This window comes from Lytechinus pictus, chromosome 10 (genome assembly GCF_037042905.1).
Source record: "Lytechinus pictus isolate F3 Inbred chromosome 10, Lp3.0, whole genome shotgun sequence".
NCBI lineage: Eukaryota > Metazoa > Echinodermata > Echinoidea > Temnopleuroida > Toxopneustidae > Lytechinus > Lytechinus pictus.
Window position 1 is genome coordinate 13420616 of NC_087254.1, and position 16296 is coordinate 13436911.

Sequence of the window (16296 nt, forward strand, 5' to 3'; positions counted from 1 at the left end):
AGAGATATATTAGTATATATCTCTATGATGTAAGCATACAAAGAAATTTGGTTTCCAATGGCTTTAATTATAAGTATACACAAAAATTAAAAGTAGAATACATCATACAAGAATATTGAAAACTTTACATAAACAAACACAGTAAATTAACTTACGGCAATTACCTTATTCATAATGCATGCGGATGATGACAAAAGGTCTGTATGCTGCTATAACACCCCCCTCCTGGTAGGCCCTATATGCAGAATATATTCAACATTAAATTTCAAACACAATTAATGTAGAAGAAATTCATAACATAACACAAGTACAAGACAATGGTGAAAGTAAGTTAGAGAGAAGGAGAGGAAAACAGAGGAAGAGAAAAAGTAAGTTAGAGAGGAGAGGAAAGCAGATGAAGAAGAAATAAGAAGAAAAAGAAGGTGATAAGAAAGAAGTAGAAAAAGAAGGAGGAGGAGGGGGAAGAAGAAGGAGGAGGAGGAGAAGAAGAAAAAGAAGAAGAAGGAGAAGAAGGAGTAGAAGAAGGAGAAGAAGGAGAATTAAGGAGGAAGAGGAAGAAGAAGAAGGTGAGAAGAAAAGGAAGAAGATTAAAGAAGAGAGAAGAAAAAGGAGGAAGAAGAATAAGGAGAAAGAAGAAGGAAGGAAAAGATGAGACGAAAAGTGTTGAGATGATCGACGGAACAGGAAATTACCCAATGAAACATGTATTTAGTAGATGGCACATAATTGAGTGAACCCAACGTTTTCTCTATTCGTCAGATGGGGCGATAAGAGGAGTCAGGGGATGTGCCGGGGGAGGGGGGGGGGGGTGATCTGATTGAATTCCTCCATTAATAAGCCATACAATGATTAAGCCGTGTAATTTTCATAATGAAAATCATTCAGCTCACAAACAAAATATTCTACAAAATTATGGAGTTAAATTTACTACAAATTATCATGCAGGGAATAAGAATTCATCAACAGAAAACAATAAAGGTCCTAATAATAATAACAATAATAATATTAATGATAAAAATAACATGTTTAAAGTATGCCTTCTATCTATTCAGAGGCGCATCACAGAGAAGGGGATTATTTAAAATATGAGAATAAATCAGTCTTAGATTTGAATTGAATGACTACAGACTTCGCATAGCTTAGTGTCAAAGAGAGTTCATTCCGGGAGTGCATTACAGAGTGGGAGCACTATAAGCAAAAGCTAATAAACCATGCTAATGGTCTAGAAAGTCTTTGTGATAAGATGATTACTTCAATGCATTCATTACATTTTTTTTGCCGTTCATTTATATTTTTACCTTTCAAATTGTGCCTTATTAAAAAATGTAGAATATTATGTGTATTGCTCCCTTGCATGCCAGTATATAAAAAGTTGTACGATCGGAACATTGTCTCGACCAAATATATATTTTTTCAGTACCATGTACTTCCCCGATGAAAATAACATTATTTTACTGTGCTATAGGGGGGGATGGGGGTGAGAATGAGAGAGGATGAAAAATTCCTTGGGGTGGGGGGGGGGGGGCAAAAATGGTAGTACGTAGCAAGAAAAGTGGAATCCCGAACAGAAACTAATCCAACAGCAGAATATAGAAATCAAAATCCACGATGTGGAATTTATTGCAATCTTTAAATAAATGTAAATATCATATTTTGCAAACCAAGGGAAGAAAACTTGTGACAGAAATAATCTTGTAATACATATAAATACAATGACCCTATTAAAGACCACATCAATTGGTCAATCATCACAAAAGATAAACATGACTATCAAGCACGCTCATTACTGTTATAAAAGTACTTCATTTATATTTTCCTTGCTCTCAGAACCACACAGAAAAGGATAAAAAAAGGTTAGGTGATAAAATTTATGTGTTTTGAGATTCTTTGTGGTTAACTCTTGTCATACCAAGAAGCCAATGAAATACCACACAGCCCGTTAATTCTACTGTAAGGCAATGCTTCTGTCACAACGAAACAGCCAACTCCAGAATGACAAATGGCATGTCATTTCATCAGTCTCTGGTTGGATTTTTTTGGTGAGACATTGAAACAAGAATTAGATCAAAGTCCACCCAATCAAGAAGGGGCTTTGACTACCAGTATTAAAAGAAAACCAAAAGTAAAAACAAAACCAAACAAAAATACATTTAACACAATAAAAATCAACGTAATTGGAAGTAGGGTGTTTTTTTTTTATATAATGTTTGTTATTTAAAGGTCAAGTCCACCCCAGAAAAAAGTTTATTTAAATAAATAGAGAAATATCAAACATGAATAACGCTGAAAACTTCATCAAAATTGGATGTAAAATAAGAAAGTTATGACATTTCAAAGTTTCGCTTATTTTTCACAAAACAGTTCTATGCTCAACTCAGTGATATGCAAATGAGAGAGTCGATGATGTCACTCACTCACTATTTCTTTTGTTTTTTATTGTTTGAATTATACAATATTTCAATTTTCACGAATTTGACGATTAGGACCCCCTTGTTTGAACCACAAAAAGTTAAAATAATGTAATTCCACGTGTTCAGGGAGGAATGAAACTATGTTCACATGACAATGACGAGAAAATAAAGATATTTCATATTTCATATAATAAAATACAAAAGAAATAGTGAGTGGGTGATGTCATCGGTCCCCTCATTTGCATACCGAACAGGATGTGCATATAACTGTATTGAGAAAATAGGCGAAACTTTAAAATGTTATAACTTTATTATTTTACATCCGATTTTGATGAAATTTTCAGTGTTATGCTTATTTGATTTTCCTGTTTTTATTCAAATCGGCTTTTTGTTGGGGTGGACTTGTCCTTTAACAAAAATAACATGCACATTCTGGTCTGAGCTGATCAGGTCATGCACTCAATATTTCTTCCACTATTTCTCATTTACAATATCAAATATTCTTATTTTCTTTAGCCGAGGTGGTAAAACAGCTCTCAATCGATTCACAATGAATTTTAATACTGATGACTTTTCATGTTCCATGAGAACTTAAACAGTGTCACATTATTGAAAGAAAATAATGAAATATCTGATATGTGAAATAGTAAGATACAAAAGATATACTGGGTGTGTGGAATCATAGCCTTCCTCATTTGCATTCGACCCATGCAGACTGATAGAAAAAATCAAAAAAAAATTGAACGTGCCTTCACTTTCTTATTCTAAATATGTTTTTGATGGAATTTTCACTGTCATGATTTTCTTCTGTTGATTCAACTTCAACACAACTTTTTGTTTGGGTGGACTTGAACTTTGAAATAACTTCATAATGATTTTGACCTCAAATTAGATGGATCAGCCTTAGTACTAGCATGGAGGTATATGTCTCAATATATTTCATGAGACAATTAAAATCAAACATGAACGCATACTCAATGTTCATAGAATTTGAAACAAATGAAACAATCAACCATCAATAATTATATCCTGTTGTCGACATGTCTTGATCATTGTGACAAAGTAAATGAACATCTGAAATATTTAATAAGTGATAAGCATCTTGTCCTTACTGATAAGGATATATCCTTTCCTTATCAGTTTATGAAGTATGAAGATGTTTAAGAACAAAAATATTTTGTTTTCACTCAGCAACTTACAGAAGATTCAATATCAGAGGAATGCATTGTGAATGCTAATCACAAAATGAAGGATGCCAAAGAATTCATTAACAAAAAAATAGTGAAATGGAACCGCAATTTTGTCCTAAATTCAGACCAGACAAAAAAATTGAAAATGCATCAATTCACCCTAAATCTAGTACAAAAAAGCTTTTCCGGTTCACAAATTTTTGACAATTCTCTTTGGCGTTCTTTGTCATTGACAGGGCATTCGACAGTACATTTCTTTGTTTTTGAATCCTCTGCAGGTCACTAAGCGAAAACTCTAAAACAATATATAAACATTACAAGTTTTACATGAAAGAATGCACAGCATCTGATTAAAAAAATAATATACAAGCAAATTGTTCTACATGTAAAATACAAAAAAAATATAACAAGAGTTTTTTATGGATGGAAAATTGAGTGAGTGAGCCTTACTTCTTTCCATTGCAAAAAAAAGATATTTTGTATAACTACATCATAATACCTCAAAGTGCATTTTTCTTGATCTTGGATCGTTCCGCACTCAAGATAATTTTTCTCAAGGTTCGTTACTCAATCATTATGCAATAGAAAACACAAAACTCTATGTGATTTGAATGTTCAATAAATAAATGCCATGTACATAATTATACTAGTACAGCATAAAGAAAAAGTACAAAGGTAAGCATGATTTTCATTTAAAAAATGAAATATTTTCTTTTGCAAATAGCTTTTTAAAAAACAAAAGATACTTTGACCTAAAGTCATAGGTAATGAATTTCCCTTTACAAACTCATATGATTGCGATTTGAACTCATATTTATAATAATAATAGAATAATAATAATATAGGTATATTTACCCAGGGTAGCCACTTCAGTTTCGAAAACTGTTCTACCAGCGGGCCCTGCTATTATCATTACCCCGGCTTTAGCTGAGCTGCCTAGGCGATCAAGCATTCAAGGAATTTCTTCCTACCGGGTACCCATTCACCTCACCTGGGTTGAGTGCAGCACAATGTATAATGCCAAACATTTTCAAAATACCACATTGATTGGTGTACAGGCATGTTTAGTTTGTATCCCAATACAAACAATTTTATCTAGACATGAGGAGATATCACAATACCCAAATCTTGAAATAAAAGAATTTGATTTAAATGCAACTGTGTCTTCATAAGTCTATCCATAAGTCCATTTTTATTCAACACTATTCAATAAGTCAATCAATATTTCTTTCATATTTCTTACTTATCCTCTTCCCCAATTTCTCATATCAATATACATAAATAATTCTAAATTCAATATGATTTTCACTTCAATAAAAAAAAAGAAACAATCATGTACAATTGTTGACAAAATCAATTGTGATTTTTAAGAAAACTACACTGAGTTATTGCACCTACTGATTTCCATATACTCTCCAACCTATGAAAAATTCAAATCAAGCACCAAGAATGCCCTTCATCATCAAACCATTGTTTTCTAAAATGCAATCCACAAATGAAAAATGAATAAAGAAAATATTGATTTTAACCATATTCTGTCCTATTGGCGCGGTAGTAATAGTAACAGAGATTAGAGGCCAATAAAAGTGGTAGTTATTTACCATATTGGCAAAGTTTATTTACCATATTGGCAATGAACCCGCATGAATGTGGGCCGGAGTCTATGGAAAACATGGGTTATATAGCAAAATCATTCAGTCTCTAACGGGAAGAGCAGCTTTTTTTAAAGCTTAAATTCAATATCCACAAAAAATAATGTGGCTGTTCTCCTTTTTTTTCACACTGCTTCCAATCTACTGGTATTTGGCATTTTGAAATGTTACCATTCGTGAAATGAAATATATGTAGTGAATTCTTGAGCTGCTACCTACAATGTAGTGAATATGTTTTCTCCTATTCTGCCACTTACCAAAAAATTGCTATGAAAGGAAGCAGCGAATAAACTTTTGTGCCACTACGTGCATGGAGATTATCAAAACGAACTCTTCTGCTGTTACCTTGTGAAAGTTGTCCTCTAAGACCTTGCTGAAGCTCCTATTAACAGAAGAAAATCAACTTTTGTGCTGCTACCTTGTGAAAGTCGTCCTCTTGTACTCTCCATCATCCCTATTAAAGCGTACATGCACTGAAGAAGAAAATCACATTTAGTGCTGTGCTACCTTGTGAAAGTCATCTTCTGAAACTTGGCACCTTCCTCGGCGAAGCTCTTAAGCGCGTAAAATCAATGTTTTACATCATGAAAGCAATCTCTGTACATTCTTTGATGATGCAGCAAGTTAAACAGTTTTGAGTTGCTTTGTTGTGACAGTAACTGTCTAATACTTAGCACCTGGCTTGAACAGTCCCCATCCGTGGAAGCAGCGGATGAACTTCCAGGGTTCCTTCCCCTTCTTAACTGCAGAAAATTTACGAGGGGCATCTGGCTCCTTGTTCTTCATATGCTGAACATATACCTGAAAGCCAAATACAAATGATTTCATATAAAATAATAATGGATAATTTATATAACGACATCTATCTACAAGTAATCATTTCAGCACATTGTCATTATTATAATTATTATTACAATAATAACTAAATAATAATAATATTAAGCATTAATATAGCACCATCTATCTAGAAGTAATCATTCCATATTCTGTCTCTTACTACTTTCAACATAATAAATTATGTAAACATAGCTTATGATATGTATATCCACACTGTTTAAAGAACATGTTTAAAGTGGACAAAATCTCTGAAACTTTAGAAAAATATTTGAACTCGACTGATGAACGTCCATGATCTCACGAAATATTTTGAGTTCCTAACAGATTGATACCAAATTCAGGTTGTAGATATTTTTTTCATCACGCTCTGCTGAGAAATGGTATAAAAAACCCAGCTATTTTGAAAAAAAAAACTTTTGATGACTTCATTGCTTCAATACCGTATACAATGGGATAAAAATGGAAAAAAAAAAAAAAACTTTACCTGTGAGCTTTTGTAGGCAAGTTTTTTCTCCACATCACTACAGCTTGGTCCTAGCCATAGATAGACCTCATGACCATTATCAAGAATCATCACATCATCATCAGCAAGATCATCCTGGCAATAAATATCAAAGATTAATCAATTTTAAACCATTACACATGAAAATCTAGCACACTAACATATACATGTATGCAGATCAGGCAAAAATTGGTAAATGGTAGTGATTTTTTACCTGACTGCTAAGAAAGCATGAATGCTTGTTAGCAAGCAACCAGAGGACCGACGGCTTAAGGTCCTCTCTGAGGGACCTGGTAATGAGGATTTAAATGCCTTACCAAAGGGCACTAGTGCACCAATTTGGGAATCGAACCCCGGTCACCGGAATACGAAACCCCTTTTCTACCGACTGAGCTATCACGCCTCCTAACTTTGATATTTTATTTCCGGGCTACTTTTCACAACCTACTGCCTAAATCTACAACCTTGCATAAGCTCTATATAACATTGCAGTAAAAGGGGATTTTAGGGTTCTTTGTTTTATTTTCAAGGGCTATTTTGAGCATATGAGCCCCTGTCAATTTCTTCCCTGATGCAGAGCTACAGAAATAACAAAATAGATATTTATTTCATTTCATTTCTATTTTCAGTTTTATGTAATCATCACAAACTGCTGTCCTTGAGGGCCCTGAGATAAAAAAATCAATATATACAATATTTACAAAGAATACTTAAATCAAAATGGCATATACAGGTACATGTATTACAGTATTACTAAAAAAAACCAGATTGATATAATAAACATTAACATGCAATCAAATAAAATATAAAAATTGAATTGCCAGAAAAGGTTACTACAAAGTTAAGACAAAAGGAAACCGCTAAATATGATTTATCAGGAAAAGGAAGGATGACTGGTAACAAAGTTTTGTTCAATTGGTTGAGAAATAATTTGAGATAGAAGCTGAGAATGCTTTGTCCAGGGAAATACCTCATTTTGAACAATCTATAAAGCTAAAACATCACACACTTTATTTTAGTTATTTATAATTGGGAAGCAACACTGTAAAAGGTGGGCTATTTTCATAATTAAACATGATGGGCAGGGTAGATGGATGATCCTCAACCGGAGACACAACATATGCTCCTGCAACATTTGCTCCGGCCTTGATAAGTCAGAGGGCATAGGATTAGAGTTAGGGTTGTAATAGAGTTTTGGGTTCAGCATAATATGAAGATTACGATGAGGGTTTATTTAGTTTTGGAGGTTAGGTTTTATGTTGGCAGATTTTCTATCGGAGCAATTGTGGCCAGAGCAAATGTCATGGAACACCTCAATCCCTCAGATATCAGCCATTGACTGAGTGGTACTCAAAAATTAGTGAACCCCACCAGAAAATGAACATATTTAAATGGTTTTAAGTTCTGACATGTTTTAGATATTTAATTGTGAAGTCAGGGGCCCATTGCATAAAACTTTTGCCATAAAAAACTCTGGTAAATGAACAATGGGCCCAAGGTGATAAAATAGTACATTTAAAATAAAGTTTGTTTCTCTGGGCTCGCCGAACATTGTAGCGTTGTTGTCTACTTACAACACTCGGCATGAAGGAGTGCATTTTTGTGGTGGGGGTTCACCAACTTTCGAGCACAACTGTATATATAGGACATCACAATCCTACAGAATGAAAGTGATGCACAAATGGAAATTTTTAAAACACAACTTCAGCTAACCTGGCAAAAGTCTGAGCACTTCTCCGACACGGTGAAGAATCCCTTCTCATTGGAACACCTGAATAGCCTGGCCTTGTTCATGTAGTCAGCCTCTTGGTCATAATTCCTCTTACCACCCAGAGCCACCCACCAGAAGTTCTCTGGTTCGGAACCCTCAGAGAGAAGCTGATGGCTGTACATGTCCTAGGGGGGGGGGGGGGGGTGAATCACAAAGAGATACGATCAATATTTACAATCGATTCTAACATTTTGTACATGGAATGCTGTAGTCTTACAGTTAAGATTAATTACACAACTGATCATATCTCTCATGTTAAATGGCCCTGGTATGCAAAAATGAATTAAACTTTATTTCAATTATTAGAAATAAACATGATATACATATAATATAATATAACTGTATGTATACAGAATAACTGCTATTAAAATATACGATATGGGGGGGGGGGGGTCCAAGAGGGCATAAAACCTTATACAAATTGATTAAATGATTTACAATTCAATAAATAATGTAAGACAAAAATATCAATAGGAGCAAATAGTTTCAATATAAGTTATTTCTATATTTTGCTTAATTTACGATACATTTTTTAAAAGCACTAGATACATGTAAATATACCAAATTTAAGTTGAAGAGATAATAATACGAATATTACTCAAGATAGTGTAAAAATAGTGATGGAGAAAGAAATACAGATTTAAAGGTGTAAATTCACTTTGTTCTGAATTTAAATATTCTCTTGAAAATAGGCTAAAAATTAGGTTTATAGTGCAAAGATATCAGTCAAAATATTTCAAAGCATTGTATCGACAGGAGAATTAAATAGGCCGAGTAATACAGTAATCTATAAATACTTATCCTTAATATCTATTTATAATATATTAATAAAGGAGCCTGGATAAATGATGACTAACTAAATAATGAAGATTTGTCTTACGTCAAACATTTCATATGCAAGTTCCTCGGCTATCCTGGCCATGTCCGCATCACTCCTTGAACCAATCCACGTGTAGACAATACCTTTACTATCTTGACTATCAAAAGGAACCTCTAATAAGTAGCTGAAAAAAAAAGAATGATGAAACAAAACATGATGAAATATTCATGGTAGTTCAAGTTAAAAAAATTATAAATTAGGCGCAATTTCATGAAAACGCCTTTGCAAAGACCATCATTCGTATTGCAGATAATTCATGCTGCCCAGTTTGACAATGATATTGTAGTATCAATTGGTATTAATACATTTTTATATAGTGTGTCCCCCAATAAGTTATAAATAACAGTGCATAATTACAATTGAATTTGATATCAAATTACAACAAGCTGTCTTCTATGGCATATGTCCTGATGAATTGTGTGAAAATGTACCATGCAAAATTATTTCATGAAACACATGGAACAAAAACATTTCCCTCTTGTACCTCACACTTATTAAGATCACCATATTCAATACTATGTGTTTTCTGTGATACTAATACTATCTTACATATTCAAGTTGACAATAGTTATAATATTGAAATGGAATCTTCTTTAGATTTACCAAAAGAATACAAAGGCACTTTGTGGTGGAACTTTGTGGGGGCAGTATATGGGGGGGGGGGGGGGGGGGCCTTTAAGGGGGCACCTTATGGGGACACTTTATTGGAGTGCTTTATAGGGGCACTATATGAGGGCACTCACCAGAATTCTGGGTTGAGCCACTGCGCAGTGGGATGGACCTGAATACAGCGGGTGCACAGGGGACCTCCATTGGCTCTCACATGGAAGAGTTTGGGATTCAAGTCCTTGGGCTGCTCTGCATCAGGTGACGCATTGGGGAGAGGGCGGCGCCCACGGTAGATGGTGAACTTCTTCTTGAAGTGAGAAAGGAACTTGAGGTTCTCTTGTTGCTGAGGATGGAGAATAGAAGGTTTGTAAGAATTCATTGTTACCATGACAACTCTTTGCCTCTCTCTCATATCTGGCAAGGTTGATTTACCCACAATGCAACATTCTGAGCAGAGTAGCCTTGTAATTCAGACCACCTGAATGATAGCATGATAATCCACTTCTCAGTACATTCATATCACAATAATTATGATACAGAAACACATACTTGTGCTCTCCTTAAAAGAAAATAGTTTCTTTACACAAATAAAATTATAAGCTACATGTACCGCTAGTTTATTCCCTGGATTACTAACAATTATCTCAAAATGTATATTTTAAGGTTATCTAAATTATATATAACACATTCAATGAGAGAACACTTTAAAACATCCATGAATTCCCTCTACATTCCTAGTATTTCCTCCTCCTATTCTTATTTTGCCCTCTTTCCATTGCCCTCCATCCCTTCTTAAACAATGTTTAAAAATATATTTCTCATATTATTTTTATCACTTCCTGCATTTTACAAATTCATATTATGATAATTTAGGGAAAAGCGAAGACAATCATATTTTTCTTTTGTTAGCCCCCTCCATGTGCTTTTTTCTATTTTATGTTCTTTTGTGGTCTTTTTCTTGTATTTTATGAAAATTTACTTCTGACTGTATTTTGAAGTCTTTCACTAGTGCTGGAATTAAAATGAAATTGAAACTGAAAATGAAATAGGAATTGAAATTGCAATTGAAATTAGAATTGAAAATGAAATTGAAATTAAACTTGAAAGAGGAATAGGAATTGAAATTAGAAATGAAATTGGAATTGAAAATAATATTGAAATCAAAATAGGAATTGAAATTAGAATTGAAATTTCTTCCCATCTCACTTCCTCCATGTCACTCCATACCTGACACAATCTGACCACCTCCAGCTTATCACCAAACAGCGACTCAAACTTCTTCTGAAGACTGAAGGTGAACGTCAGCCACCCCATGTTGCTCGCATCCCGGCCCTGCCAGAAATAAACGGTGCACTGGAAGTCTTCTTCGGTATCTTCCTCCTCGTTCTGCTCTTCTTCTTCCTCCTCCTCTCCCTCCGGTAGGTCTTTGGGTACCCAGTAACGGCAGAGGAACACATAGCAGTCCCCGCTGTAGAAGTGTCCTGTCATTGAGATGAATTCAAAAAGGATTCTTCAATTTTAATTTCAATAGTATTTCAGATTTCATCAATACATTTACATTAAAAATGACATATTGGTACATGTACATGCATACATACAACAGCAACAGTAGCATGAATATAGAGGATAAACGTAAAAATACATCTATACGTGAGAAAGAAAATAATTTTAACTAAACAGCATAACAAGTGGAATGCCTATGGCAGTCTCACCTGCATTATGCAATTCAATATATCAACAGTGCTGAGTTTGAAAATAGCTATTGAATAATTATTCATTAAAGAAAACTCAAATGATAATAAAATAATACTGTGTGTGTCCATTGACCCTACATGACCTTTGACCATAAACATGTGACCTTAGACATGTGCAAAAACATACTTGATAACCCTTACATGTATGTCTATGTTTCATGAACTACGTGTGTAGATCCATAAAACATCTAAATTATGATGCCAATTCAACAAATACCCCCAACACGGCCAAAGTTCATTAACCTAAATGACCTTTGATCTTGGTCATGTGACCTGAAATGCACACAGGACATTCAGGCATACATGGTTACTCTTATGTCCAAGTTTCATGAACTAGATCCATACAATTCCCAAGATTTCCCAACATTATCAAAGTTTGTTGACCCTAAATGACCTTTGACCTTGGTCATGTGACCTGAAACTTGCACAGGATGTTCAGGGATACTTAATTGCTCTTATGTCTAAGTTTCATTAACTAGATCCATGAAATTTCAAAGTTATGACAATTCTACAAATACCCCCACCATGGTCAAAGTTTGTTGACCCTAGGTCTATATACTTTCTAAGTTAAGATGACATTTCGATATCGATTCCCCCAACATGGTCCAAGTTCATTGACCCTAAATGACCTTTGACCTTGATCATGTGACCTAAATCTTGGGCAGGATATTCAGTAATACTTGATTAACCTTATGTCCAAGTTTCATGAACTAGGTCCATATACTTTCTAAGTTATGACGACATTAAAAAAACTCAATCTTGCTTAAGATTTTCATGTTGACGATGACACCGCCGCCTCCGCCGTCAGAACGGCGAATAAGAATGTTCAGGTTCCACTAGACCAAATCAAAATTTACTTAGGTTCCTGTCTCAGCTTTTAAGACAATTTTTTATCTAGAAATCTAGTAGCGCCTTGTGTGGATCATCTTATCTCTTCTTGAATAAGAAAAATCTGGGGAGTGTTTCATCAACAATTCTGTCCGAGTTGTTGGATCAGACAATCTTCCTTGATGTTGATTGGCTGAGAAGCAATGTTACTATTGTATCTGTCAGATAAAATGGAACTTGTCAGATAAAATGCCCTTTCAAGAACTGGATCAAAACAAATTTGTTTCAGTTCCAACTGTAAAGAAGCTTAATCTTTACTCAGAAAGGTAGAGATCTTCAAATTTTTACCCTTCTCATTCTCGGGAAGTCTGGCAAACTTGCGTCCCTCCAAAACAAATGCTTCCATGCCATCCAAATCATCGTTCCATTCTTCCATCAGTTGATCCTATAGAAAAAGAAGTAAAAAAAAAATATATCAATCTATACCTTGCGATAAATGAGAGCCACATATTTTGTGTGGGAATCCCGAAAGTGGAATTTCATTACCGATTCTCACATTTCATCAAAACGGTGATTTTGGGCGGTCCTTTCCACAACCAACACATGCCCACAAAAGAATACATGGGCCCGTATTCTGAAGTCGGGTTTAACTTACACCATGGTCTAACTCTGTGCTAAAATTATGGGAAGCCAAAAGTGTCAAAATTTTTATTACGTTGTATGTTTCTTATGTTTACTGTGCTCTTTCCTGATTCATCGATGGTGAAGACAATCATCTATTTATACTTCCTAGACAATTATGAATGATTTGAGAGCCAAATGAGTTGAAATGCATATCTCTACCATTAGTGATTTATGTAACAATTGGCTATCCATACCTAAACCACAACTTTAAACCTGAAATTAAGTTAAACCCGACTTCAGAATACGGGCCATGGTGTACCACGAAACTTCGACACTCTTTCTTCGCCATGGAAACCTTCAGAGGAATGCTTCATTCAAACAGTTTTAGGTCCACTGCCTGGAACATGGTACGAGGATTAACACCTTTCAAGACAACTGCTCTACCAGAGAGAACCCTAAAACCAAAATTTGTTTGATATAGAATCCTATGAAGTTTGTTGACACAAATTACCTCTGACCTCAACTAAGAAACTTACAATTCATTTCATATCAATTTGTGATAACAAGAATTGTTTAAACAGTTGTTTAACAAATTTCACTTCAATTGCATGGTATACAAATAAATATTCAAAATGACTGGACAACCTGCCCCAAAACGTTCAGTGTTTTCTCTTGCTCCTGCTCTACAACTCCACTTGCGACTTTCCAGTTTTCTACCATCTCTCCCATTCAAACCAGGGCCCCATTTTACAAAGAGTTACAATTGATCCGATCAATCGCAACTCTTTGTAAGTTTGGACCCAGCTTTCTCTCAACTCTCCAACTCAAGCCAGCCTCCTCTCATCTCTACAACTACTCAAGCTTCTTCTAAAATCTTTCTGATTTACAATCCTTTCAAGGACTACATTCACTTCCGAAAGATACTCTAATTTCCAACCTCCACTCTTATACCTCTCCATTTTACTTCTACTTCTATCCACCTTATCTCAGTCCTTTCTGTGATTTCACACATACATGTAGTGTACTTTAAACCACTTCCATGATTGTCCATTCCACCACACAAACCTTCCAAGATCACCTGGGGGCCGTTTCATAAAGCTGTTCGTAAATTAAGAGCGACTGGTGAACCTTTCTTACACGCTAAACCATCGCCAATGAATATACCGTTTACCACAAGAAAGGATCACCAGTCGTTCTTAAAGTCGCTCTTATCTTACGAACAGCTTTATGAAACACCCACCAGAACAGAAATAATCATAACTTAAAATATAGCCTAGCAAAGCAGGTATAAAAAGTATCAAATGGTTATGTACTTACAGCTTCTGTGAGAGGCATGGCAGGCTGTCTGGGCATGAACAATGCGGACAGGTCAGTCTTCAACTCCTCCTTCTCTTGTACATCCTTTTAAAGTATAAAATCAAATTGAATTTCTGAATCAAACATTCATCACAGCTGCCTCCATTGCAATTGTAAAATCTGTAGTTCTTAATCGATGAAATGTAATCAATACTTTAAAATATAATCATGAAGATAATGGAGCATTGGACTGTGTAGTATTGTACAAAAATAAAATTAGTTAGCGACCAGGTTCACAAAGATTTTCAATAAGTGTAACTTTGATATTATGGTAACTACTATGCTAACAAGGCTCAGCAGCCAATCACATTCAAGGTTTCCAAGGAAATTACAACAATGGCAAAGTTAGAATAGTTGTAAGTCTTTATGAAATGGGTCCCTGAAGAAACAAACAAATGCACCCCCCCCCAAAAAAAAAATATTTTGGATTGATTTATGCCATTCTTCAATGTTACAGTATGAATTAAGACTGATAAATAAAAAATTCACAATATTACCATAATCTAATATTTTCTCGGCCCAAATAATGTCGTGCTAGCAAGTAGTTTTGTATCCGTATCACCTTCTGAATTGAAGGTTTCTTTTCTTTATTTCATTCTGATTTATTACAGAACATGTATGAATAAAAAATTAAGTGTACATAATACTCCTATTGACCCCCTATCTAATTGAATCAGTGCAATAGTGCAATATTTTTGGACCTTCCCTTTTCTGTTACCACATTATGTTCCAATGATAATATCCATGTTTCTTAGATCAATCAGATGCCATGTCCGTCATACACTGATATTTTAAATCTTTATTTTAATTGTGCACTTTGCGACGTTGATACTGACTTGATATTTAATCCACCCTATACAATTCAAATCAAGTAATCAACATTTCTGCACATCCTACCCCCATTTTTGATATTCTTACGTCACTTCAAGTAATTTATAATTCAGACTCGGGCTGCAAGGATTCATTTTATTGTATCAATAAAGACCATTAAACTGGATTCTTCCCTCTTTTTGAAATCAAGTTTTACTCCAACTGACCTTCTGAATGGCAGGCTTCTTGTGGATCTGATCAGCTCGTTTGGTGTAATCCACAGCCAATACATCATCCCAACCAGGGAATTTAGATTTGAACACATGACTCTCATTTCTACAGACAGAAAGAGGAGAGGATAAATGACAGACCATTATAAGAGGATGAATAGTGGGGGTAGAGGGGGGGGGGGCAAAGAGTATAAACAGAAAATAGAAGATATATAAGAGGCAGAAGAGAGATGAAAGAGATACGATGATAGACATATAGGCACAGGGGAAAAGATGGGATGAAAAACAAAGAAGAAGAAAAGAAGGAGAAGAAAAAGAAGATGAAGAAGAAGGGGGAAGAGGAGGATGAGATGGAGAAGAAAAAGAAGAAGAAGAAGGAGGAGGAGAAGGAGGTGGAGAAGAAGAAGAAGGAGGTGGAGGAGAAGAAGGAGGAGGAGAAGAAGAAGAAGGAGAAGAAGGAGAAGAAGAAGAAGAAGAAGAAGAAGAAGAAGAAGAAGAAGAAGAAGAAGAAGAAGAAGAAGAAGAAGAAGAAGAAGAAGAAGAAGAAGAAGAAGAAGAAGAAGAAGAAGAAGAAGAAGAAGAAGAAGAAGAAGAAGAAGAAGAAGAAGAAGAAGAAGAAGAAGAAGAAGAAGAAGAAGAAGAAGAAGAAGAAGAAGAAGAAGAAGAAGAAGAAGAAGAAGAAGAAGAAGAAGAAGAAGAAGAAGAAGAAGAAGAAGAAGAAGAAGAAGAAGAAGAAGAAGAAGAAGGAGAAGAAGAGCAACAACAACAACAAAAATGAAAAGTTAGGAATTTTGTTCACTGTTACAAATCTCATAAAAAATATTTTAAATCACTTTCTATGT

At 34.8% G+C, this 16296-nt stretch overlaps 1 protein-coding gene across 1 annotated transcript in view; it reads right to left on the bottom strand.

Annotated features, from left to right (window-relative positions):
• Nucleotides 1-4736: 4736 nt before the first annotated feature.
• LOC129270198 (protein flightless-1 homolog) overlaps nucleotides 4737-16296 on the bottom strand; it is a 49441-nt gene continuing 37881 nt past the window's right edge. The window contains exons 19-27 of the mRNA XM_064105365.1: nucleotides 15452-15560; nucleotides 14376-14459; nucleotides 12783-12879; nucleotides 11080-11333; nucleotides 9987-10195; nucleotides 9244-9367; nucleotides 8306-8488; nucleotides 6575-6688; nucleotides 4737-6054 (exon numbers count right to left, since the gene is read on the bottom strand). Of these exons, the coding sequence (XP_063961435.1) occupies nucleotides 5917-6054; nucleotides 6575-6688; nucleotides 8306-8488; nucleotides 9244-9367; nucleotides 9987-10195; nucleotides 11080-11333; nucleotides 12783-12879; nucleotides 14376-14459; nucleotides 15452-15560 (1312 nt within the window). The 3' untranslated portion in view covers nucleotides 4737-5916. The remainder of the gene's footprint in view (nucleotides 6055-6574; nucleotides 6689-8305; nucleotides 8489-9243; nucleotides 9368-9986; nucleotides 10196-11079; nucleotides 11334-12782; nucleotides 12880-14375; nucleotides 14460-15451; nucleotides 15561-16296) is intronic.